Genomic DNA, 25,352 nt, shown 5'->3' on the forward strand with positions numbered 1-25,352 from the left:
TTTCAGCCAGGGTGACAGAGTAAGACCATCTCTGAAAAAAAAAGTTACCAAGTTTCTTAGCATATTTATTTCATTAGGATACCATAAATACTATGATGCTTGAATTTTAGTAATAATGTTATTACATAATTATTTTTTGTCTAAGAAAATGATCAAAAATTACAACTTGGGAAAAAAGTGCAAGTCCCTTGATTTGTAATGTTGTACTTTTACTTATAGTGCCATGGTGTTGATAAGCAGGCAAGAAATGATTGATTTTTTTTTTTTCAGCCGTTTACCTCTGCAAGAGAACAATGCAAAACAAGGCACGACTGGAGCTTGCAGACTATGAGGCTGTAAGTACCAAGGACCTTCTGGCAAAGATAGTCATAGAATGCACAGCAGTAAGGCCCACAGTCTTTTCTGGGCAGGCTGTTAACTCTTCATTCATAGATCTTTTTCTTTTTTTTGAGATGGAGTTTCACTCTTGTCACCCAGGCTGGAGTGCCGTGGCGCGATCTTGGCTCACTGCAACCTCTGCCTCCCAGGTTCAAGTGATTCTCCTGCTTCAGCCTCTGGAGTAGCTGGGATTATAGGCGTGCAGCACCACCACGCCCAGCTAATTTTTGTATTTTTAGTAGAGACTGGGTTTCATCATGTTGGCCAGGCTGGTCTTGAACTCCTGACCTCAGGTGATCTACCCGCCTCAGCCTCCTAAAGTGTTGGGATTACAGGCACGAGCCACCACGCCCAGCCTCATTCATGGATCTGAAGGGTCAGAGTTCTAGGGATCTGGCATCACAGTGGGCGCATGAATCCCTGTTTGCTTACTTCCTCTCTTCATTCACATTGTGTATGGCAAAACTGTAAATACATAAACTCAAAGTGTAAAAGGGAAGCATATCTTATTTTCTAAAATTGACTTAACTGTCGAAATGTCAGATACATCCTACATAGTGAAGATATCCAAACTCTGAGGATTAAAGACCATTTACCCTGGGAAAGAGTGGGTTTTGCCAAAATTGTATCTGCTGACAGTGATCATCAGCAGATAAAAGTCATCTGCTGTCATTTGTGCAGATGGTTGCTATGTTAGATTTTCTGAATTCAAAGCACTGTGTAGGAATAGGTTGTGGGCCGCCAGGGTGTTCCATGTATTGTCAGGAACTGAATAGGCTGATTGCATGCGTAGTAGGAATGTACTGATGTTCTGTTCCTCTATAAAGTGGGTACAGAAAAATCCAATGGGTTCATCTGGAGCACCTCCTTATGTACCAGGTAATTTTAGTATTTTGCAGATACATATTGGATTTATAGTCCTGTTCTCCGAAGTCAGTAATTCAAAAAATTGATATTTGTAACAGGTTTTTCTGCTTCCTTTAAGATTGCCAATATGAAGATGAGCTGAATTCGGGGAGCGTGACTTATCACTGAGAACCACAGTACACTTAGGGCTTTAGAAACTATTTGTTTCCTCGACAAATACAAGTGGTAACTAAGCTAGGAGAGAGCAGTGACGATGAACACCGAATGTCTTCACCTGGGGTATGTTTTTCAGGAGAGCCTGGCCAGGCTGCAGAGAGCGTTTGCCCGGAAGTGGGAGTTCATTTTCATGCAAGCAGAAGCACAAGCAAAGTGAGTCCTTGTGAGTCTTTTGGAAGATTTGTTCCAGTTGTGGCCTTTTTGTCCAGAGAGGCACTACAGTTAACACTAAATGTTATCCATTGTTACCGTGTTGACAGAGTGGACAAGAAGAGAGACAAGATTGAAAGGAAGATCCTTGACAGCCAAGAGAGAGCGTTCTGGGATGTGCACAGGCCTGTGGTAAGCAAGCATCACACTCCCATCTTGAATCTATCTTCTCCATCTGTGGAAAGTGAGGGGTGCCCTGCCGAAGTAAGGGAAAGACTGTAGTGACCCTATGCATGCCCCACGGTATCTTGGTGAATTCGTTAAGAAAAGATCGCCACTTTTGTAGTATGACTAGACCTCAATAGCATCATATTTAATTTATAAAACCATGCATTTTCCCACCATGATATCACTTGCTTACTCTGTTGCTATCTGAAGGTATCTGATACTTCTGTATACATTTGAGAGAAAAACCACCGCAACAAAACAGTTTTTCATGTTTTATTGTTTACATTTTTCTGGCTTTATAGTAAAAGTGTTATTCCTGCCCTGATTTTCCTTTCCTTTCCCTTCCTTCCTTCCTTCCTTCCTTCCTTCCTTCCTTCCTTCCTTCCTTCCTTCCTTTCCTCCCTCCCTCCCTCCCTCCAATCTCTTTCTTTCTTTCTTTTTTCTTTCTTTCTTTCTTTCTTTCTTTCTTTCTTTCTTTCTTTCTTTCTTTCTCTCTTCCTCTCTCTTTTTTTTTATGGGATCTGGCTCTGTGGCCTAGGCTGGAGTACAGTGGCGTGATCTTGGCTTACTGTAACCTCTGCCTCCCAGTTCAAGCCATCCTCCCACCTCAGCCTCCCAACTAGCTGGGACGACAGGCATGTGCCACCAAGCCTGGCTAATTTTTTGTATTTTTGGTAGAGACGGAGTTTCACCATGGGCCCAGGCTGGTCTTGAACTCCTCAGCTCAAGCAATCTGCCTGCCTCAGCCTCCCAAAGTTCTGGGATTACAGGCACGAGCCACCGTGCCCAGCCTGATTTTCTTTCTTAAAACCTATTAGTAGCCTGCTTTGGTTGTTGACTTTCACAGACTAACATTTCCTGTGGCTCAAATTCAAATCAGCTCACACTTTTAATGACATGACATTGGATCTCTATGTAATAACTTAGCTGGCTTTCTTCCTTATTAATGTTAAACTATGTGCCTCAGAGTAACCTTAATGAATATCCTTAATTAATACCAGAAAACTTTATGGATGAAATTAAACAGTGGTTACCAGCAACCATAATACAACCTCATATATTTCTTGCTATTTTGATGCTATATTGTTTTCTTCTGTAGATTTATTTAAATACAGACAAGGCGCTAGAGAATAATATTTATATAAGTATTATTAGAATAAATAATAGGTTCATAGCATGAAAGATGAATCAAGATTGATAAGAATACCTTACAATTTTCCCTTCAACTACCTTCAGAGTCAGACCAAAATAGAAAGTCTCCAAAGGTTTGTTTATATTTGTACATATTTCAGCTTCAGATAGCAATGCAGTTGTTAAATGCTATATTGAATTTGTTCTCTCTGTTGAATTCTGAAAAGATTAGAATTGAGAATTAACTGGCTTTGCTACTGAAAATTCAGTGTGAGTTTTATTGTTCATGAAGAAAAAGGATTATGAGGTCAGGTGCATAGCTATTGCAAGGACATTAAGTAGGATTTTTATTTTTTTGTTTGTTTTAAGCAACCTCTAGAAACCAGTCAATGCGTTATGTTCCTATGATTATCTACTTTGTCCCCTGGACATCTGGTGGCTCATCTCTAGCCTCGTTTAGCTTCCATGGCCTGGATCCTCCTGGCAACCCAAAAGGACTCACACCATGCCAGCTCCCCTGCACTGCCCACATCTATTTCATGCTCTGAGACTCTCATGCTCAGAGATGACACATGATCCCACCTCAAACACTCCCCTGCTCCATTGCCGCAGCCCTTTATGTGCCTCTGTTGGAGGCAGAATCTGATCACAGTTGTCTTTCCCTCTATCCAGTGCAAGTCAGGCGCTAGTCTTTCGTGTCTCCCACCAGCAAGGAGCACATATGAGTGTTATCCAAGAGGCCTCCACCACATCCTTCACTAGGCTTCCAACTAGAAAGTCATCCCGAGGAGGATCTGGAGGCAGAAACCACCCAGAAGCCACTGGCTCCATCTCCCTTGTTGAACTTTTTTTTTGTTTTTTTTTTTTTTTGAGACGGAGTCTTGCTCTGTCGCCCAGGCTGGAGTGCAGTGGCTCAATCTTGGCTCACTGCAAGCTCCGCCTCCCGGGTTCACACCATTCTCCTGCCTCAGCCTCCCGAGTAGCTGAGACTACAGGTGCCCACCACCATGCCCGGCTAATTTTTTGTATTTTTAGTAGAGACGGGGTTTCACCGTGTTAGCAGGGATGATTTTGATCTCCTGACCTCGTGATCCACCCACCTCAGCCTCCCAAAGTGCTGGGATTACAGGCGTGAGCCACCACACCCGGCCATCATCACTTATTATCTGGAGGAAAATAGAGCTTCGGGTTGTCATGAGCTTCTGAGAATGGCATTCACCTAAAACCAATCCTACCTTCAACCATTTCTTTTTCTTACATTATAACTTCCTGTATTACTTCAGAGGTAATCCGTCTTGACATTTTTAAAATTTAAACATTTTGAAGTGATCTCAGGCACTTGTGAAATGCTGACACTTGTCCAAAGGCCGTGTCTGCCATACAGGTGCTGGTGTTTATCTTGTTTTTAGCCTTTTGGGTCCTTACTGTGAGTTAATAGACAAAGATGATGATGACAGGGACATTAACAGAAAAGTTCTCCTAAGAGAGCTCCTATGTTATTTTCTCAGCCAAACACATAAGCTGTATCTCTATTTGCTGACTGTAGTGTTAGCTAAGCAATAACAAGAACTTTCTAAGGTAACTAGGCCCCCTCAAGAAAAAGTGGCATAGGGGAAAACAGCAATATTGTGATAATTTCTAAGAACGTCTACACTTTTACATTTGTTCCTAGAAATGAATTCTGCAGTTGTCATAATCAATCCTAATATATTTAGACCCTAAATCCTATATCCCAGAGTTAAAGTGAATAGGTATTTCTATAGCTCAGTTTCTTCTTCATAGTCTGTCCTGACTGTGGCTGTAATGAAAGACTCTTTGTAACTTGTAGTATTCACTGTAAAATTTAAGTGTCTTCTAGACAGGATCTGTGAAGCTAGGAAGCTAGGTCTTCCATGTTAACACTAAATTATTGCCACCTGAGCAATGCAGAGTCCCAGACCATGTATAGGAAAATATCAGAGAGAATCTCAAACTGTCCAGAGGCTTAATCTGGTATGGCCTGGGGCCTGATATTGCATACCGCCCCTCACCAGAAGATGTCCATATCTAAGAGACTGTCCTATTGTGCACACTTCTAGTTTTTACTATGTCAGCCAACAACCAGTAAAAAAGGGAATAGGGAGAGCTGGGGCAGAGTGGGAAGCAGGTGGGCTTTGGAATCAGACAGACCTGAGTCCGTTATTTACGAGGCCCACCTTGCACGGTGATTGGCCCTTTCTGAGATTTAGCAGTCTCACTTATAAAATGGAAATATATCTACCTACCTTGCAGTGTGATTGAACATTAAGTGAGATTATATGGGTAAAAGCAGCTGGCAAATCACTTTAGCATCTCACTTGACAGGTGAAAGAAATAAATTTTCAGCTTTCTTCATGAAAAGAAACAGAGAGTAGCACAAAAAAGGATAGAGCAAAAAAAATGGAAGATGGAAACAGACAATGCAAATGTAACTCCTATACTTCATGGTTTTAATGACATCTGTGAATCTCACAGAGTACAATCAAGGAGCATCACAACCTTTGTCTTCAGTGCTGAGGTCCCAACCAGAATAACTCCGAAGACCACTCCCACAGCCATCTCTTTTTTCCTCTAGCCTTATCATTCCACTCTTCCATTTAGGGATACCTTGCATGAAATAGGCTGACCTCGACTTAAGGCTGATGTGGTCACCATGGTGTTAATTGCTAATCTATGAGCCGTCTCTCTTAGTACTCTTTATTTTTGAACTCTTTTATTTCCTGTATGCTTGCATTTTTATTTAAGCCTTTATTCTGGAATGTAGAATCTGTCCTCTAGGTGCAGGAACACAAGACTTAGAACAAAGCAGCCTTTCTTGGTCTTTATCAACCTGTTTACCTGAAATAAGTCAGACTGTGTTGACTTTCCTCTTCAAAGGGATTGTTCCTTTACCCACCTATGGAACTTTTTGAACTGTGTGGGGAATAACTTTTATCCCCAACATTTTTGTTATTTAAATATGTAAGTCCTGGAGCCATCTGCCAATGCAATGACTAAAACATGTTTCTTTCAAAAGTTGAATCTGAAACTCATGAAACAGGGCGTTGCCACCCTTCCCATAATATGGAACATGGATCATGGGATACATGTGGATACAATATGGAAAGGTATCACATAAAGATACCTTTTATACTGTATCAGAATGTGCCAGATATTATACTAAGGCCAGTCATAAAAAGTGGACTGAAACTCCTTGATTCCTAAAACTCGTGGTCCAGTGTCGCATTTTATGAACATAGCCATTGACACAGCAGGATGAGTATGACTGTACCATTTGTTTTCTAAAGGGAGATACAGATGCTCATGTTGTTTATAGGACGTGCTCAGGTTCAGAGCTAGCAGTGGGAGAGCCAGGCCTGGAACTAGTGGGTGGTATGGGTCCAGGCAGATAAGTAGCTCCAGCAAGAATGAGATCCTGACTTCATGTTATCTATCCTGCAGAAAGAAAGAATAAATAGTTAGAATGCAATAGTCCGCAGAAGATATAGCTGTATTTATAGGTGTCCTATTATATTTTACTGATGGTTTTCAGATATCCTTTTGCTTTTTAAAAAGTAGCTGTACTTATAGATGTCTTGTTGTATTTTAAAATGGTTTTCATATATCCTTTCGCTGTTTTTAGAAGTCCAGAGTTCAGGGCATTTTTCGTATATTACAGACCACACACCCCTGACCTAGGGGAATCCAACTAACACGTGTAGAATACCCCTGCCAGGGATGTTTATACAATATATACCCTAGGGGGCTGTTGCCAACAGGGCTGCCTGATAAGTCCTATCTTCAATATTTAGATATGATAATATTGTGTAACAACCTATATACACTATTATTTCAAGAAGGATCCAAATTTTTATTTTTATTTTTTTATTTTTATTTTTTTTATTTAAGACAGAATCTCACTCTCTCGCCCAGGCTGGAGTGCAGTGGTGTGATCTTGCCTCACTGCAACTTCCACCTCCCAGGTTCAAGCAGTTCTTCTGCCTCAGCCTCCTGAATAGCTGGAATTACAGGTGCTTGCCACCACGCCCGGCTAATTTTTTATATTTTTAGTAGAGACGGGGTTTCACCATGTTGGCCAGGCTGGTCTCAAACTCCTGGCCTCAGGTGATCCTCCCACCTCAGCCTCCCAAAGTGCTGGGATTATAGGCATAAGCCACCATGCCCGGCCTAAAATTTTTAAAATGTATAAACTATATTTAAGCCTGGGTGACATAGTGAGATTCCATCTCTACAAAACATTAGCCAGGTATGATGGTGCATGCCTATAATCCTAGCTACTCAGGAGGCTGAGGCTAAGAGGATTCCTTGTGGCCAGGAGTTCGAGGTTGCAGTGAGCTATATAATGCCACTGCACTCCAGCCTGGGTAGCAGAGTGAAACCCTGTCTCTGAAATGCACACACAAACAAACACACACATACATATTTAGTTTACAGAAATTATTCGTAAAAAAAAAAAAGAGATAAGAAAGTAGGGTCTTATTTTTGTTATGGTTTTTCAGAAGGTTAATCGAAAAAATATGAAGCAATCACTATCAACTTTAAAAGTCTTGAGATTGATATTCCCATTAGAATAAAAAGCTCTATGCTTAAATGTCACAGATCTGTGACACGATCTAACTGAAAGACTTTTAAGTTATGTAATTATATATTCTTGAATCGATTTGCCTTCATAAATATATAAAGTATCTTTATTTTCAAAAGCCAGAAATGGAGTTATTCTAACAGCATTTTTGTTGAATGTTTTTCATTTTGTTTTCGCTTTCACAGTTCTGCTATTATACCTTTCAATAAAAAATATAACAGATAACAGCTGATCCTTATAAAGCTTTTAATTCAAGTAAAGGTGATATGCTACCTTGCCTTTTGAATACTTTTATTTGATTCGATTTGGCACGAGCATTTATTATTCCAACTTCAAGAATGGATTGGAAGCCATTAGCCAGAAAGGTAGTGAGGAAAGGGAAATAACAGTTCAGAATCTTTAAAATATACTTAGTCAATTTAATGTAAAATATGATATATTATGTGCATTTTACCTAGAGTGTAGAAAATATACATAATGTGATTTTTTACCTTTCAAAAAACCATGAGGTCACTTTTAGGTCAGATTGACACAGAATACTCATTCTAGTACTTAATATCTCTATAAAATAGTTAGCCTCCTAAGTATGTCAACGTTTACTCCAGAAAAGAAAATTAAGGTCATAACACTAAAAAGGACTCTTCACTTACTAAGGACTCCAGACAGAATTGCCAGAAACTAACTACTGAATAATATAGTTGGAGAAATACACCAAATTGTAGTATGACAAAGATAATACAGTATTTGGGTTGACTTGTGTATTTAATGTTTCAATAATTTAATGAAGCCCCACACATATACACACACAAAGAGTAATGCATTGGTAGCTTGTATTAACAGGATTTTAACATCTAGCTAAATTGGAGTAAAACTTCTACTTGTCAAAGTGCTGAAGAAACTCAATTTTAGCATTTTGTGCCCAATCCTCTACACTATACTTGAAAACGAATGTGGATGAGCTGGAGTTAAGAGGTGAATGGATGGACGGTAAGGAGGCAAACTAAAAAAAGCGAGAACAAAAAAAAATTGTGAAATTATTAATAAGATAAGTGACCCTAGGAATGAGAAGTCCCATGGAAAGTGTCTTCCTATTTTGAAATGTTATTAAACAGGTGGAATAAAGTTTATTAGTTTACCACACATTGGGTTCTGTATGACTACTATGAAAATGACTGGAAAATAAAATATCAGTATAAAAGCTTCCTAATACTCAAAGCTATCTAAAGGTCATTGCCAACTTCTAATGATGCAAATGATAAATTCAAGTATAGATTAGAAGTCATGAGCCAGAAATAGAATGGAGAAAAGGCAATCACTGGATAGAAAATGAGATTCATAATTTTTAGAGCTCTTTCCAGCACTGAAGCAATAAGAATTAGATCACCTTCTTTGCTTCCCTGGTCTATTAGTTTAGGGTTGAATGCATGCCAAGCATTCAACAAAGACATCACGGATAAAAATGCTTAAGCAGAGAAATGGAAATGTACTTCATCAGGATATTCAATATAGAAACAATAATCATTGAATTCTTCCTGACTTCAATTTAAGCAATTCCTAATCACAAAGTAGTGAGAATAGTTGATTTACTTATGCTTTTTAAAACCCATATATAATCAGCATTTTGTAGCATTTTCGTTGACACTGACCAGAGCACTTGTTTTAACATCTGTCAGACCACGATCTCTTGAAGAGCAGAAAGTCTGTCTTCAATTCCCTATCCTAAACCTAACATTTTGTAGTATACAACTTAATGCAAAATATTGAATCTAAGTAGTTGAGAAAATGGTGGACATATGAAATTTACAAAGGATTTTGCTAAGGGTTCGTAGAAGATATTTTTTTCTCTGAAAAATCACACTAATCATAAGAGAAATATTTTCTCCTGATTATGATGAGAAATCCTGCCAATGATTTCTCCTGGATGAGAATTAATACATGCGAAATATTTCTTCAGAGAATGCTAAAAATTCAAAATTACCTTCTGAAGGATTAGTTGCACCACGGTTGTATGGACATCCCACATGTTGTTCTGAGGCATGATTGTATATTAATTGTGTACTTTAAACAAACAAGTATATGATAAAACATCATTATTCCTGTGGAATACATTTTTCCTAACTGTACTATTAATACAATAGTTTGGCAAGAAAAAATGGAATAAGGGAAGTAAAGTAGTACATTTCTTTGATTTTCACTGAAAAAAATCTGTGCATTACACCATTGATTCATTCATTTAGTCTGTCTTTCAACCAACATTTATAGTTTCCCACACTAAAGGCTAAAGACAAAAAGATGAGAAATACTACCCCACTGACTAAGATACTCAGAGTCCAGAATAAGTAGAAGAGGGCTTAAATGAATGATTATATGCAAATACTATGATGAGATCCGTAGTAGAGCTATGAATATAGCTGTTTTAAAACAGAGGTTTACGTTGAGCTAATATTAGGATCTAGAGAACTTTTCATGCATAAAGACAGCAGAATAAATCACAAAATAAGCGGCTAATACATTTTATTAAAAACTTGTTTTTATTAAAAACGTTTCCTCTCCTGAGTCATTACTTGGATCTTCTCCCTTACTATTTAGTGCTTTGCATTAGGAGAGGGTGAAATTGGAGTGTTATTGATTAAAGGAACTCAGATTGAAATTTGAGAGCATCATATTGTTTTATATAAACAATTTTATATAAAAAATTTTGTTTTATATAAAAATATAAAAATACATTTTGCTTTATATAAAAATATAATTGAAAGGCATAGAGATAATCTGAAAATACTTGGAGCAAGATAAATAAGTTTGATATTCCGAATATATAAAATAATTAAACAATTCAGAAGTATTGTGATTTCACATAAAATAGATAAAGGGCTTAAACTGACCATGTATAAAAGAAAATACATAAATGGCTATTAAAAATTGGGAAAAGAGTTTAACCTTTCTAGTCATAAATTAAGACAAAGAGATGACAATTTTTTTCAATATATTTTATTTTAAAATTTCCAGTTAATTGTATGCAATCCTGGCAAGAACAATAGAAAGGCAAGTGTTTCTAAATGCTATGGTGGGTGTGTGCATTGGTATTATCTGTATAAAAATTAATTTGACATTATGAATTAAAAAGTTAAATATTTTTCACAAGTAGATTAACTTGTCCAGAGCTATACAATAAAATTAGAGTGGTTAAACGTAGGGTAGCTGACATTTGAAACCGCATAGCTATTCAACTTATCGGGGTGGTTAAATAAGATATATCCACAAGACAGTATATTGTATAACTCAAAATGAGAATTTTAAAGAATTGGAAAGATGTGGAGAAAAACTATGCTGAAATGTGAAATAAAATCACTCGAGCCTGGGAGGTCAAGGCTGCAGTGAGCCGTGACCATGCCGTTGCATTCCAGCCTGCGCGACAGAGTGAGACCATGTAATATAATTTTATACTTAGGTAATTTCTTCCTTTTCTTTGTTTCTTCCGTTTTTTTTTTTTTTTTTTTTTGAGACATGGTCTCACTCTGTCGCCCAGGCTGGAATGCAACAGCATGTGTAATCTATGGAAGTGCTTGTTAAATAAGTAAGTGAATAAATAAATATTATATTGTTTGCAATGATTCTACCATCCAAAAAAAAATTATATGTAATATGATCCCAATTTTGTTTATAAAAATAGATACCTAGAGAAACAGTTGAGAGAATATACTGAATATTGATTGTAACTATTCCGGGATATTTGATATCATAGGCAATTTTAATTTTCTATAAAGAGAAGATGTCACATTTATACTCTGAAAAATTGTAGATAAAATATACTTAAATCCTTATGGTTGGCCCATAACGTCCGAGATGAAGGTAGGCATGCGTCTGCCATGGCTGGAAATAGTCAGAACACACGGAGTGTATGGTATCCCATCCCAGGCACTGCATACTCAGGGGATAACATGTAGAAGCTCTGCCCATCTTTTGAGCAGAGTGAACAGAACAACCGGTGCGGGCCGGGGAGGGTATGTGAATTACTAAAGTAAGTGAGAGGACATGAAAAATTAAGCTTAAGGCAGAGAAGTTAGATGCTGTTACTCATCTGTCTTCAAGTATTTAAGCAGCTGTCATTGGAAAAAGGAATAAGATTAGCCTGCTTTGCTTTGGATAAAAGGAGGCAGATTTTGTCTGAATGAAAACTGTTTTCATTCTTCTAATTGTCCAGTGGATGGCATCACATGGCAGGGAGATCTCTGCCGTCTGAAGAGTCCAGACGAGGCGTAGCGTCTCCTCTCCTGAGTCATTACTTGGATCTTCTCCCCTACTATTCAGTGCTTTGCATTAGGAGAGGGTGAAATTGGAGTGTTACTGATTAAAGGAACTCGGATTGAAATTTGAGAGCATCACATTCCAGCCAACTTAATAAAAAGAGATGGTGCATAACGCTTTTTTCTGAATTCAAATTTTTTAATTGGATACATTACAGATTTATATGACATTAAGCAAACTGGGAATAGATGACCAAGAGGGGAGAAAAAAAGTTTGAGATTTAAATTCTAGTTATATTATAAGAGTGAAGCTTGCTCCTTGGTAGACCGTCTTTTCCCATGATCAAAGTCCGTGATTTTGCACGTGCAGTTAATGCCTGATTCTCTTTTAGCCAGTGATGTGGTATTTAATAAGACCAGGGTGTGATTTTCACACAGTGAAAGCAATCATCTAAGTTGTCTCTATCAATTATTATCTTTGTTCAGCCTCAAAAATGTATATGTGACATTTCTCTTTAATAGCTCCAGAAAGGAGGTTCCAGAAGTGTTACCAAGAGAACATTCCTGAATGTTTTTTGTATGTTTCATAATCAGCATGGATTTTCATATATTTGCCATTTCTAAAATGAGGAACATGCTTTTTTTTTTTTTTTTTTTTTTGAGACGGAATCTCCCTCCGTCTCCCAGGCTGGGGTGCAGTGGCGCGATCTCGGCTCACTGCAAGGTTCCCCTCCCGGGTTCACGCCATTCTCCTGCCTTGGCCTCCAGAGTAGCTGGGACTACAGGCGCCCGCCACCACGCCTGGCTAATTTTTTGTATTTTTAGTAGAGGCGGTATTTCACCGTGTTAGCCAGGATGGTCTCAATCTCCTGACCTCGTGATCCGCCCGCCTCGGCCTCCCAAAGTGCTGGGGTTTCAGGCGTGAGTCACTGCGCCCAGCCAGAACATGCTTTGAAATCTGGTAGTACATGTAATGAATGACTGCTGCCTTTTATCAGTTCACAGATGGAACCAATTTTTGCAAGTGATATTGTCTGTTCTTCTGACTATTGTTACTGTGAGGAGTGGTGTTAAATTTTCAAATGATTCCCATCATTGGCTTCATTATCGCAAATGTTGGGAATATAGCTTTCGTATTAATCTGGACCAAGAAGTTGTATCTTATGCTGTCGTTGAGAGAGTGTTATCATAATGTAAATAATATAATTTTTGCTATAATTATTTCATGTTGCTAACATGCTTGGTTATCTTGAAGAAGCAATTCCTCTAAAAATGTCTGTATTCCACTGTAGTCGTTTCTGATAAAGCTATTCTTTATTTACTACTTTAAGAGAAGTGATGGCAACTTTGATACATTCTCCAAGACAGACAATATTTTCCCTGGGAAATGATAAATTTATTTTTTTCTGAGAAAATCCGGCCTAGAAATCTCTTAAAACATGCACGTAGTTGCATTACCTTAGTTATTCATATGATGTCCTACATTTTACCTCATTATTTGAAAATACTCAAAAATGCACTAGAAAAGATTTATGTAATTGTGTGGTTACTTAACAACCTTCATTAACACTTGATATTTCACCACCAGTTCTTAACACACACTGACAAGGGTAATCACAGACAATGTTGCTTGTGATCCAAATGACTTAAAATTGGTCTTTTCCTTCATCAAGTTTCACCATCCAGAAAAGTGCCACTTAGAACAACACAAAACCCTCAGGAATCCCTTAGCCCGAGTTGCTGCCTGTGTGCCTTAGAGCCAGGGGAAGGTAATGTTTATGTTGATAATTTCCTTTTTGTCTTGTTTGGCTCTTACTTACCTTTGACTGTGAGAGGAAAGGGTGAGATTCTATATTCTTGGGTCCCTGAAGTTCTTTTCCACAGAGCAGAGGCAACATTGGAGAATCAATACCTCTGTCTTCACCAAGTTGGGGAAAAAGATGGGCTGTAGATAATAACAGTTAGTTTATTAGTGCCTAGAGAACATTCACCAGGTACCAGGTTTTATTCCTGGCACTTTCTATAAATTACCATATAATAATCGCAACAACTACAGGAAGTATAGGCATACCTTGGAGATACTTGGGATTAAATTCCAGACCACAGAAATAAAGCAAATATCACAATAAAGTAAATCACGCATATTTTTTGGTTTCCTAGTGCATATAAAAGTTATGTTTACACTATACTGTAGTCTATTAAGTGTGCAATAGCATTATGTCTAAAAAACAATGCACATACCTTAATTTAAACATACCTTATTACTGAAAAATGGTAGCAGTCATCTGAGCCTTTAGCAAAAGTTGTAACCTTCTTGTCGGTGGGAGGTCTTGCCTCAGTGTGATGGCTGCTGACGGATCTGGGCGGTGGTTGCTAAAGGTTGGAAAAGCTGTAGCAACTTCTTAAAATAAAACAACCATAAACTTTGCCCCATCAATTGACTCTTTTTTGCAAAAGATTTCTCTGTAGCATGTGATGCTGTTTGATAGCATTTTACCCCAGTAGAACTTCTTTGAAAATTGGAATACATCCTTTCAAACCCTGTCCTTGTTTTATCAACTAAGTTTATATAATATTCTAAATTCTTTGTTGTTATTTCAACAATGTTCACACCATCTTCACCGGAAGTAGATTTCATCTTAAGAAACAACTTTATTTGCTCCATAAGAAGCAACTCCCCCTTTGTTTGAGTTTCATCATGAGGTTCAACAATTCAGTCAAATCTGTAGGCTCCACTTCTAATTCTAGTTCTCTTGCTATTTCCACCACATCTGCAATTACTTCTTCCAAACTCTTGAATCCCTCAATCATCCCTAAGTGCTAGGATCCACTTCTTCCAAACTCCTGTTAATGTTAAGATTTTGACTCCTCCCATGAATCATAAATGTTCCTAATGGTGTCTAGAATGATGACCCCTTTCCAGAAAGTTGTCAGTTTACTTTGCCCCATTCCGTCAGAGGAATCTGATCATCTACAATAGCTGTAGCCTTAAAAATGCATTTCTTAAGTAATAAGACTTGAAAGTCAAAATTACTCCTTCATCCATTGACTACAGATTAAATGTTGTGTTAGCAGGTATGAAAACAACATTTATCCCTTTGTACATCTCCATCAGAGCTCTTGGGTGACCAGGTGCATTATCAGTGAGTGGGTATATTTTGAAAGGAATCCTTTTCTCTGAGCAGTAGGTCTCAACACTGGGCTTTAAATATTCAGTAAATCATGACATAAACAGATCTGCTGTCATCCAGGATTTGTTGTTTCATTTGTAGAGCACAGGCACAGTAGATTTAGCATAATTCTTATGGGCTCTAGAATTTTCAGAATGATCAGTGAACATTAGCCTCAACTTACAATCACCAGCATCATTACCCAATAACAAGACAGTCATCCTGTCCTTCCAAGCTTTGAAGCCTGGCACTGACTTCTCTCTAGCTATGAAAGTCTTAGATGGCATCTTCTTCCCATAGAAAGCTCTTTTGTCTCCATCGAAAATCAATTATCTTAGCTAGATCTGGATAACTTGCTGCAGCTTCTCCATCAACACTTGCTGCTTCCATCTTGTACTTTTATGTTATGGAGATGGCTCCTTTTCTTAAACCTCATGAACCAACCTCTGCTAGTTTCCAACTTTTCTTCTGCAGCTTCCTTATTTCTTTCAGTCTTCATAGAATTGATGACTTAGGGCCTTGCTGTAGATTAGGGTTTGGTATAAGGGAATGTTTTGGCTGCTTTGATCTTCTATGTAGACCACTCAAACCTCTTCCTATCAACAATAAGGCTGTTTTGCTTTCTTATCATTTGTGTGTTCACTAGAGTAGCACTTTTCAAGTGCTTTTGAAGAACTTTGCATTCATAACTTGGCTGTTTGGCTCAAAAGTCTTAGCTCTCATCCTATCTCAGCTTCCAACATGCTTTCCCTCACTAAGCTTAATATTTTCTAGTTTTTTATTTAAAATGAGAGACTTGGGACTCTTCCTTTCACTTGAACACTTAGAAGTCATTGTAGGTTTATTATTGGCCTGATGTTGATATTGTTGTAGCTCAGAAAATAGGGAAGCCTGAAGAGTGGAAGATGCAGCAGTCAGATCACACACAATGTTTATCAATTAAGTTTGCCATCTTAAATGGGAAATGACCTGTGGCATCCCAAAACAATCACGACAATAACATCAAGCATCACTGATCACAGGTCACCATGGCAGATACGATAATAATGAAAAGGTCTGAAATATTACTAGAATTACCAAAATCTGACTCAAAGATACAAAGGAAGCACATGCCTTCAATCTGTAAAAAGAACAAAACAAAAACAAAAGCCCACAATATCTGTGAAGTACAATAAATCAGAGCACAATAAAATGAGATATGCCTTTACTGTTATCTTTTCTCTTTACAGTTAAGGAATCTCAGACATGGGACATTTAAGTTGTGCAAAGTTCCACAAGTACTAAATGAGGAAGCTGTTACTGAAGGCAGGTGTTCTGGTCCCAGGACCCATACTCTTTATCACACCTTCCTGCCTCTTGGTAAATCCAGTATGGGTGTGGAATGTGATCATTATATAAACTTTCTTTTTAATTTCACGTTACTCTGTTAGGTTGGTGTGTTCGACCATTCTTGCACTGCTATAAAGGAATACATGAAACTGGATACTTTATAAAGAAAATAGGTTTAATTGGCTCATGGTTCTACAGGCTGTGGCAGCATGGCTCCAGTATCTGCTTCTGGTGAGGCCTCAGGTAGCTTACAATCAGAGTGGAAGCGAAGGGGCGAGCAGGCACATCACACGGTGAGAGCAGGAGCAAGAGAGAGGAGGGGAGGCACCACACACTTTTAAACAACCAGACCTCGCGGGAACTTACTCATCACCAAGGGGAGGGCGCTAAGCCATTCATGAGGGATCCACCCCCATGATCCAAACACCTCCCACCAGACCCCACCTCCAACACTGGGGATTCCCTTTCAACATGCGATTTGGAGGAGACAAATATCTAAACTGTATCAGTTGGCATTAATTTTGTCCTCATTTCATAAATAAGGAAACTGAAGTGTAGAGAGACTCAGTTTTGTTTTATTTCCCCCTAGGACTTCTTTTTCTTTGAGAGGGGCCGGGAATGAACCCAGGTGTTCTGAATTGCAGCTCAGGATTCCTTCCACTAACTCAGGATGCTGCTCAAAGCCAGGCCCTGTGGTTAACATGACAGATCACAGAGGAAATACATTAGGATGAGTAAGGTAGAACTTACAATAAACCAAGAAAAATGAAGGGGATAATTTGTTGAATGAAACAAATGTAATTAAAGGCAAAGCAGAATAGATCTGTTTAAGAGATACATCTCTCTGGAAATCTCACACCACATGATAGAATTATTATGGAAAACATTAGGATGAAAGAAAGGAGGGAAGACTTAGGGAATTATCATTGAAATATGCTAGCGAGGCCTGTACTAGGAAATGGATGATGAGTTCCTTACACAGGCAACAAAATGGTTCAAAGGCATCATCTGGGTTGGAGATATCACGTTCCGCCCATCACTGTTTGGATTTTAGTGTTTTATGTCTCATAAGTCTAGACCCTCTCAATCCCAATACACCTTTTACTTGTTGCTCTTCATTTTAGGTTTTTCGTAGTTATTTTGCTGTGTGATCTTTGGAATCAATTGTCTAGCACCAGAAAAGAACCCTTTTTGGCATTTGAATGTTATAAATTTATAGAAAACTTGGAAGAATTGAGTTTTTTTCTGAAGCTGAGTCATCCTAAGCATTTGTTCTTACCAACTTCTGTGTTATTCAGGAGCATCTTAGATTTTTCTTGTGCATGTCTCATGCATTTCTTGTTAGGTTTCTTTCTTAAAAAAAAAAAACTGTCTTGTTATAAATGAGATTTCCTTTTCTGTTGTGTCTTTTATAAAGGAACTATGTATAGAATTAAGAAACTGGACCTTACATTTGTATCTTACACAGCTATCATTTTCAAATTCTGAAAATTTGAAAATGGTCTTATTGTTTTTTGGTCTTATTATTCCTTTTCACTCCTAAAAATTATTGTGTATCCTGAAGTGTCTTTGCTTATACAAGTTTTATCTATTAGCATTTATCAGACTCAACAGTAAAACCAAGGAATGTTTAAATATTTATTTTTTCATGTAAGATAATAGGACACCAATCACTTAATAAAATAATCAGTGTAATTTTAATGAAAAATTGGCACATTTTCCAAAGGAAAGTTAGCAGGAAGAGTGGAACTGTTTCATACTTTCGCAAATCACTTTAATCTTAAGCTTACTAGAAGGCAGCTCCATTCACCTATCTCTTTCTCCATTCAATTCCTTTGCTGTATACATGTCATCACAATATCTGGGAAAATCTACTGTATATTTCTGAGAACAAGGCAGTGATTTCTTTATGGAAATAATTTTGATCTTGCAGAACCCATGAATAAGAACCACTATTACAGTGTATTTGTTTTTACAAGTAGAAATAAATGATTGATAAAACCATTTTCTAAAGCTTTTTATACATTTTTGTCCTTATATCTATTAGTAATATGTGAATTCTATGAATAGATGTCCTAATGTTGAGTGATCCTTGAAATCCCAGAATAAATAAACCCCACTTGGTCATGTGTTATTTTCTTAATGTGATATTGGATTTTGTTTGTATGTTGATTTAGAATTTTGACATGCATATTCAAAGGTGAAATTGGCTTGTACTAGGCTTCTTATTGATTTCTATAACAAAAACTTGACTATAAAGAATGGTAATTTTATGGATTTTTGGCATACTCTTCCATGATTTAGAAAAGCCTCATGCAAAATTTATGTTATTTCTTTAATCTAAAGATATCCAATGAGACAGAAGTTGGGGAGGGCAACATTGTGTCATGAGCTAAATGCCCAAATGATGGATTACATAAAGATTCTCACTTCTCTTCCCACTCCTGCCACTGTGCATAGGCTCTCTCCATTTATATTTTCCCTGTCTCAGATACAAAGACTTCAAGAGAACTCGCACAGCTATGACAGTTTTATGTGATGTAGTGTTCAAGGGATGCAACTGCAGCTAAAAAGATTTGGCTCAAACACCAACTTCTTTCTTGAGTGAGATTTTACTGAATGCCTCCAAGTCTCAAACTTCTCATTTGAAATGGGAAAAATAAATACTTACCCTACACGACACTTGAGAACACATGGAAATAATATTTGTACATTGCTTAGGATGGTACCTGGCACACAGCCATTGTTCAGTAATTGGTAGCTGAAGTTATTTTAGCAATCATGCTTTTAAAAGGAGGAGGTGGTTAAAAAGGTTAGCAGATAGCTATGACCTGGTATAATCAGGAAAAATACTTTTGGGGATCAGAAGAGTTGGAGTTGAAGTTTGAAGGTTAAGTATATTAGTTATCTATTGCCATACAACGAATTATCGCAAAATTTAGCAGAATAAAACAACAAACATTCACTATTTTACACAGCTACTGAGAGTGGTTTTCCTGGTGATGCAGACTCGGGTTCTTTCATGAGGCATCAGTCAAGCTGTTGGCCAAGACTATGGTCATCTGAAGGGGCTGATGGTTCACTTCATTCACATGGTGGTTTGCAGGCAGCTTCAGTTCCTGGCCACATGCACTGCTCCATAAGGGTGTCCAAGACAGAGTTTCTGCCATGTCATCCCAAGATAGGAAGAGAGCCCCATGTCAAAACCTCATGTTTGTATTTCCTAATCTCATAAGTGGTATGTCATCTCTTCTGTCATAGTTTATTGGTTACACAAACCAACCCAGGTGCAGTGTAGGAGGGAACCACACAGAGTGGGAATACCAGGAGAAGGAGGTCAATAGGGACTGTTATGGAGGGTACTCACTACAGTAGAATCTGGGAAAATAGAATTTGGAAAGGGTGGTGGAAAAAATAAAACTAGGTTAAGCCCTAGCATGAATGAAACCCTTCCCAATGAAAAGGGTGACCCATGCAGATGCTGCTGGAACCATCTTACAGTAACCTGTAAGCAGGAGGAAGAGAACAAAGCCCTAGATCAAGAGGGGAATAAGGGGATAATCCTGTATACTTCTCACAGCTGTGGCACGTGATTTCTTTGCAAAATCTCCCTCCTAAACTAAAGAATGTCTCTCACCACTCATTTATATTTTAGGTTAACTTCCACAATATTTAAGCAGAGCTAATCATCTCTTTCATAATATTAAGGAAGAAAAACTTTTGAGATGAACATGAAAGTACTTTCTATGAATGATTTTTATACTGGGAATGAGATGGTAAATATGAGGTAGTAGCTGTTCCCCATAAGAAGACAGAGACAAGGCTTCACTTGTCCCTGACTCTGTATTTAGGCCTCAGTCAAGTACCAGGAACACAGCGGACACTCAATGGATAGATTTTGAATTCATGAGTAAATTAATAATCCTTGATTTCCCTCATCCCCATCTACATCCTTTTGGATGACATGAAATACATACTGACTTAGTTTCAAAAGCACACAGATTTTTCTTTTCCACAGGGCTCCAATATTTGAACCAACCAAGACAGCAGTGGCCAGAGATGAGGCAACAGGACTTTGTCAGTTATTGAGAAGCTTGTCAATTTCCAGCATTGTCCCTTTTACTATTCGAGCTACTTCTTTGTTCAGATTACATTACTCTAAAATACATGTTAAATGCATGCCACCTGGATTCCTTTCTACAAAATGTAAGAGAACAGTAATATATGTGGATTACTATCGATGACAATAACATTGATTGCCTGTATAGCAGTTTCTGGTGGCAAAAGCTTTTTAGATTTATCATACCATTTATTCTTTACAATGACTTCGTGGGGTGGGTAACTATTTTCTTTAATTAACAAATAAGAGAAAGCAAGACTCTGAAGAGTTGGGTTTTGTGGTTTTGATATGGTTGAGAGTCAAATCCCTAATGATGACTAAAAACGTGGCGTTTGCTTCAAAACCCCACGCGATCTCTGTTGCATAGGATGCAAACTTTGTCAATTCATAAGGCACAGCAGAATATTATATCGCACCAGGACCGGCTTTGTGCATGTTAACTAGTTTTTATTTCATATTAGTGAAATGATTGAGTTTTTTATGTATTAGATGGTCTACTGCACCTTGCATGTCTACTTGAACTCTGAGGCAGGCAAAGGGCAGTATATGTCCATTGTCCCAACATCTCCCGAGAGGCGGCTACATATTATCAGCCATGCTAGGCTGCTGGAAAGGAGTCACAGCATGGATTGTGTCATGTAAATGCAACAGGTATAAATATCCCTTAGAAATGTTCATGTCTCCCTCTGGGTTTGAGCCAGCAGGTATAGTATTCTATTGATTTCAGGGAGGTTGCTTTTTAATTTTGTAACTTGAGATTACAGGCATGAGCCACCATGCTTGGCCACATATTTTCAAATGTTAGCAGTTACCTCTTATGAGGAATAAAAAAATTCAATTGAAATTGAATCCACGTGCATAATTTCATGTGCTCATCTGGAGCTTAAGCTGTAGGAGCTGTAGGAGAACCCTAATATTTGCCCTAATATTTCCCTTGGAAGATATCAGTTACATACCTATTTTAATCTTTTGCATTGTCAGTTTTGTGGTGTTCATGAGAAACAAATTAGGTTGAAATCAATAGGAACCGTGCAAGTTTTTTGTTCTTAAGTTCAAATCAGCCCATACTCATGATGCTGCCTTTCCTATCAATAGTCCATGATCTCATTACTGATACCTTGAACTGTTTTAGAAAATCCAAAATGTGTTCATCCAAATTTAAATATTTCTTTTGTGCTCTGAAAATGGAACAGCATTTCTGTCTATTATTCCCATCTGTTCCTTTGGATTGAAAAATATTTTGACAATCTGGCTATCACAAGCCGCTATGAGTGAAACTGTTCTTTTTTGCTTCCTGGCTATATCTTTCATCTTCTGTCTGCTCTTTCTATCCCTGAATAGATTTGTAGATACAGTGTCCTATTATTATGTAATATCTGTTGCTATTTATGTGAGCCATGGGTAGAATGAGAATAAAAACTGCTTCCCCTATTATTAAGTTGATGCTTTTATCCCTTGTGGATTGGAGACTTTTCAAAATCATGAGCCCAGATTTCTGTCCTGTTTCTTCTGAAATGATGAGGATGTGGATAGGGGTTGGAGTGATGCTAGCAGGAAGGTCTTGAGAGCCAACAGCTAACTCTCAGGGAAGTGGATAGAGGATAGTATTGATCTCAAGTACTGATGGTATCTTGCATAGTTGTGGGTGTCTGGGCAGGTGTCGGGGAGGGAAGGGGAGCATCTAACTCTGATACTCTATTGAGAAGCCAGCCTCTTGGGCCGTTCCTACTATAGTTGAATTTCTGTTTGCCAGTAGTTTAAATATAGACAAGGAAGGAGAGAAAATGGGGCCAAATGTTAACAATTGGAGAACCTGGATAAAGAGTCTATGGGAGTTCTTTAAACCACTCTTGGAATCCTTGTAGGTTTGAAATTATATCAAAGCGAAACTAAGAGATTTAAAATGTGTACAGACACACTCAGGCATGCACGTGCACAGAGGCTTTGAGGGGCTGGCTGAGCTAACAACATGGGCTCAATCTGCCAAAACCCTGATGGGACCAGCATGGACGCTGATTTCACAGAGAGCAGTCATTATTTGAGCTTGTTTTTTTTTTTTTTTTTTTTTTTCCTGTTCATTTGCTTTTCCCCAGATGCACAAATTGTATTTTTAAAAAAGAAAGAAAGAAAAGATAGGCTGTCTTCCCTTAACAGGACATCAGCTATCTTCTTCAAATGAATTTTCTCTTTCCTGAGAAAGACAATTAAATTAAAATTAAAAGCAATCTAGATTAATTTAAAAGATAGCAAAACCTCTCTCAAATACAAAAAACTGTAGATTTCTCCTCAGCTCTGCTATTTCCTGCACAATAATTTCATATACCTCCTCACAATCAATAACTGGATTTTTTCAAAACAAATTACATTTCATTAAGAGAAAACTCAACATAAAGATATGTGTCAGGCCGGGCATAGTGGCTCATGCCTGTAATCTTGACACCTTGGGAGGCCAAGGCAGGAGGATCACTTGAGGTCAGGAGTTGAAGACCAGCCTGGGCAACATAGCAAAACCTCATCACTACAAAAAATACAAAAATCTGCCAGCCATAGTGATACGCTACCAAGTAGTCTCAGCTACTTGGGAGGCTGAGGCAGGAGAATCACCTGAGCCTAGGAAATTGAAGTTACAGTGAGCTGAGATCACACCACTGCATTGCAGCCTGGGCAACAGAGCATGACCCTATCTCAAAAAAAAGAAAAAAAGATATTTGTCCTTACATATGTTCATTCTTTCTTTCTTCTTTTTTTTTCTTTCTTTCTTCCTTTCTTTATTTCTTTCCCTTTTTTTATTTTTATTTTTATTTTATTTTTTTGAGATAGAGTTTCGCTCTTGTGCCCGAGGCTGGAGTGCAGCGGCATGATCTCGGCTCACTGCAACCTCTGCCTCCCGGGTTCAAGCAATTCTCCTGCCTCAGCCTCCCGAGTAGCTGGGATTAAAGGCACCCATCACCACGCCTAGCTAATTTTTGTACTTTTTTAGTAGAGATGGGGTTTCACCATATTGGCCAGGCTGGTCTAGAACTCCTGACCTCAGGTGATCCACCCGCTTCGGCCTCCCAAAGTGCTGAGATTACAGGCATGAGCCACCACGCTTGGCCACATATTTTCAAATGTTAGCAGTTACCTCTTATGAGGAATAAAAAAAAAAGAAAAAGAAAGAAAACTGCCATTAAGAAAATGGAACTCCAAAAAAACAAAAAAAGAAAGAAAGAGAAGAAAATGCAACTCCAGTGTATTGATCTGGCTTGATATATCAGAAGAACTTTGAAATGAACTGAGTTTTACACTCTTGCCTCCACGCTTACCCTATATTTATTCCCCCAAAAAATGCTTACTTTTTTAAAAATTAAATCTGATATTTGGCCTAAAATTACTAAAATTTATTAGCTTTTGCTTTTCCTCCATTCAGTATAGTTCAACTTGTTTACTTTCAATTAGCAACTTCCTCAAATCCTGACAAACAGCCAGGCGCGGTGGCTCACACCTGTGATCCCAGCACTTTGGGAGGCCAAGGCAGGTGGATCACCTGAGGTCAGGAGTTTGAGACCAACCTGACCAACATCGTGAAACCCCATCTCTACTAAAAATATAAAAATTAGCTGGGTGTGGTGGTGCATGCCTGTAATCCCATCTACTCAGGAGGCTGAGGCATGAGAATCGCTTGAAACCGGGAGGCGGGGATTGCAATGAGCCAAGATCTTGCCACTGCACTCCAGCCTGGGCGACAGAGTGAGACTCTGTCTCAAAAAAAAAAAAAAAAAAAAAAAAAAATCCTGACAAACATAATCTGAAAGCATGGAAGACCCACCCAGTACCTCGCTTCTATGGGATTATTTTATTGATGTCAAATTATACTGCTAATAATACTAATACTAAGGGAAACTAATATGTGCTTTGCATATTCTGTGTGTCAAGAACTGTGCTGACCCCTTTACATGCAATATTTCATACATTGAGGAGGTTGGAACTATTTTTATTGCACTCGCTCTGAAAGAAGAGTCACCAAGGCTTAAAGAAGTTGCTACTTTTCCAAGAATCTTAACTATTTTGTCATCATGTTATTTGTCTTTTTTAGGTATGATTATTACCATGTTTTAAAAGTGGCATGGTCCTTTAAATAAGTGACTTATTCAAAAATTTTCTTTCAAGTGTGATGCAGATGGAGGTATTTTAGGGGAAAGGAGGCAACAAGCATTCGAGCTAAGGTTAAATGACTCGTCGTAGAAGTTGCCAGAAGAAATCATGAATTGGATGCTAGGTTAGACCAGATAATATTTATATTCTCTTCCAAGGTATGAATCTTTGATACGCTTCAGTGAAAATTAGGTTCATAGTGACTAATCTATCTAGTTTAGAGAATGCTTATGAAACTCATATTAGATGACCGTTATAGTTGAAAAATGAAAGTACTGCACAATAGAAGAGCCGTTATTAGCTTTATCTTTTCTTAGTTTATATCTTGAATCCAGGTTTTTCTCATATGGGGTTTTAATCTTCCTCTCCATAATACGGCCCAGTGGAGAAGTGCTGGTTGTATAATATGGCTCAGTTGTGTTGTCTGAACTCTGCTGTGCCATTGCACACCCAGGTAAAGAAACGCATAGGGGCACAGCTTTCATTTGTCCTTAGATATTTGTAGGTCAAGATGGAAACTGCTTTAAACAAAGTTATAAAGGCAGGGACAGAGAGGCCTGCTCTATTCTCATCTTGACTTCTCTAAAACTGAGCCTTTAAAGTTCCCAGTGTCTTCCTGCTTTTTAACTACTTAACCCCCATCAAATCTGGAAGCAATCTGCTATTTACACTTATCAACTGATGGGCTAATTACATTGCACAGGAAAAGAACATTTGAGCTAAATTTTTCTGCACTAGAAATGTTTCTTTTAAGGCTAACTGAAGAATTGGAGTATTTGTTTCCT

At 38.1% G+C, this 25,352-nt stretch overlaps 1 protein-coding gene across 5 annotated transcripts in view; it reads left to right on the forward strand.

Annotated features, from left to right (window-relative positions):
* RGS7 (regulator of G protein signaling 7) overlaps positions 1-25,352 on the forward strand; it is a 582,263-nt gene that overhangs the window by 491,791 nt on the left and 65,120 nt on the right. For all 5 annotated transcript variants that reach the window (XM_012506446.2, XM_030812615.1, XM_030812616.1 and 2 more), the window contains exons 7-9: positions 271-335; positions 1,538-1,614; positions 1,722-1,803. In XM_012506446.2, coding sequence (XP_012361900.1) covers positions 271-335; positions 1,538-1,614; positions 1,722-1,803 — 224 coding nt within the window. The remainder of the gene's footprint in view (positions 1-270; positions 336-1,537; positions 1,615-1,721; positions 1,804-25,352) is intronic.

This window comes from Nomascus leucogenys, chromosome 5, assembly GCF_006542625.1.
Source record: "Nomascus leucogenys isolate Asia chromosome 5, Asia_NLE_v1, whole genome shotgun sequence".
NCBI lineage: Eukaryota > Metazoa > Chordata > Mammalia > Primates > Hylobatidae > Nomascus > Nomascus leucogenys.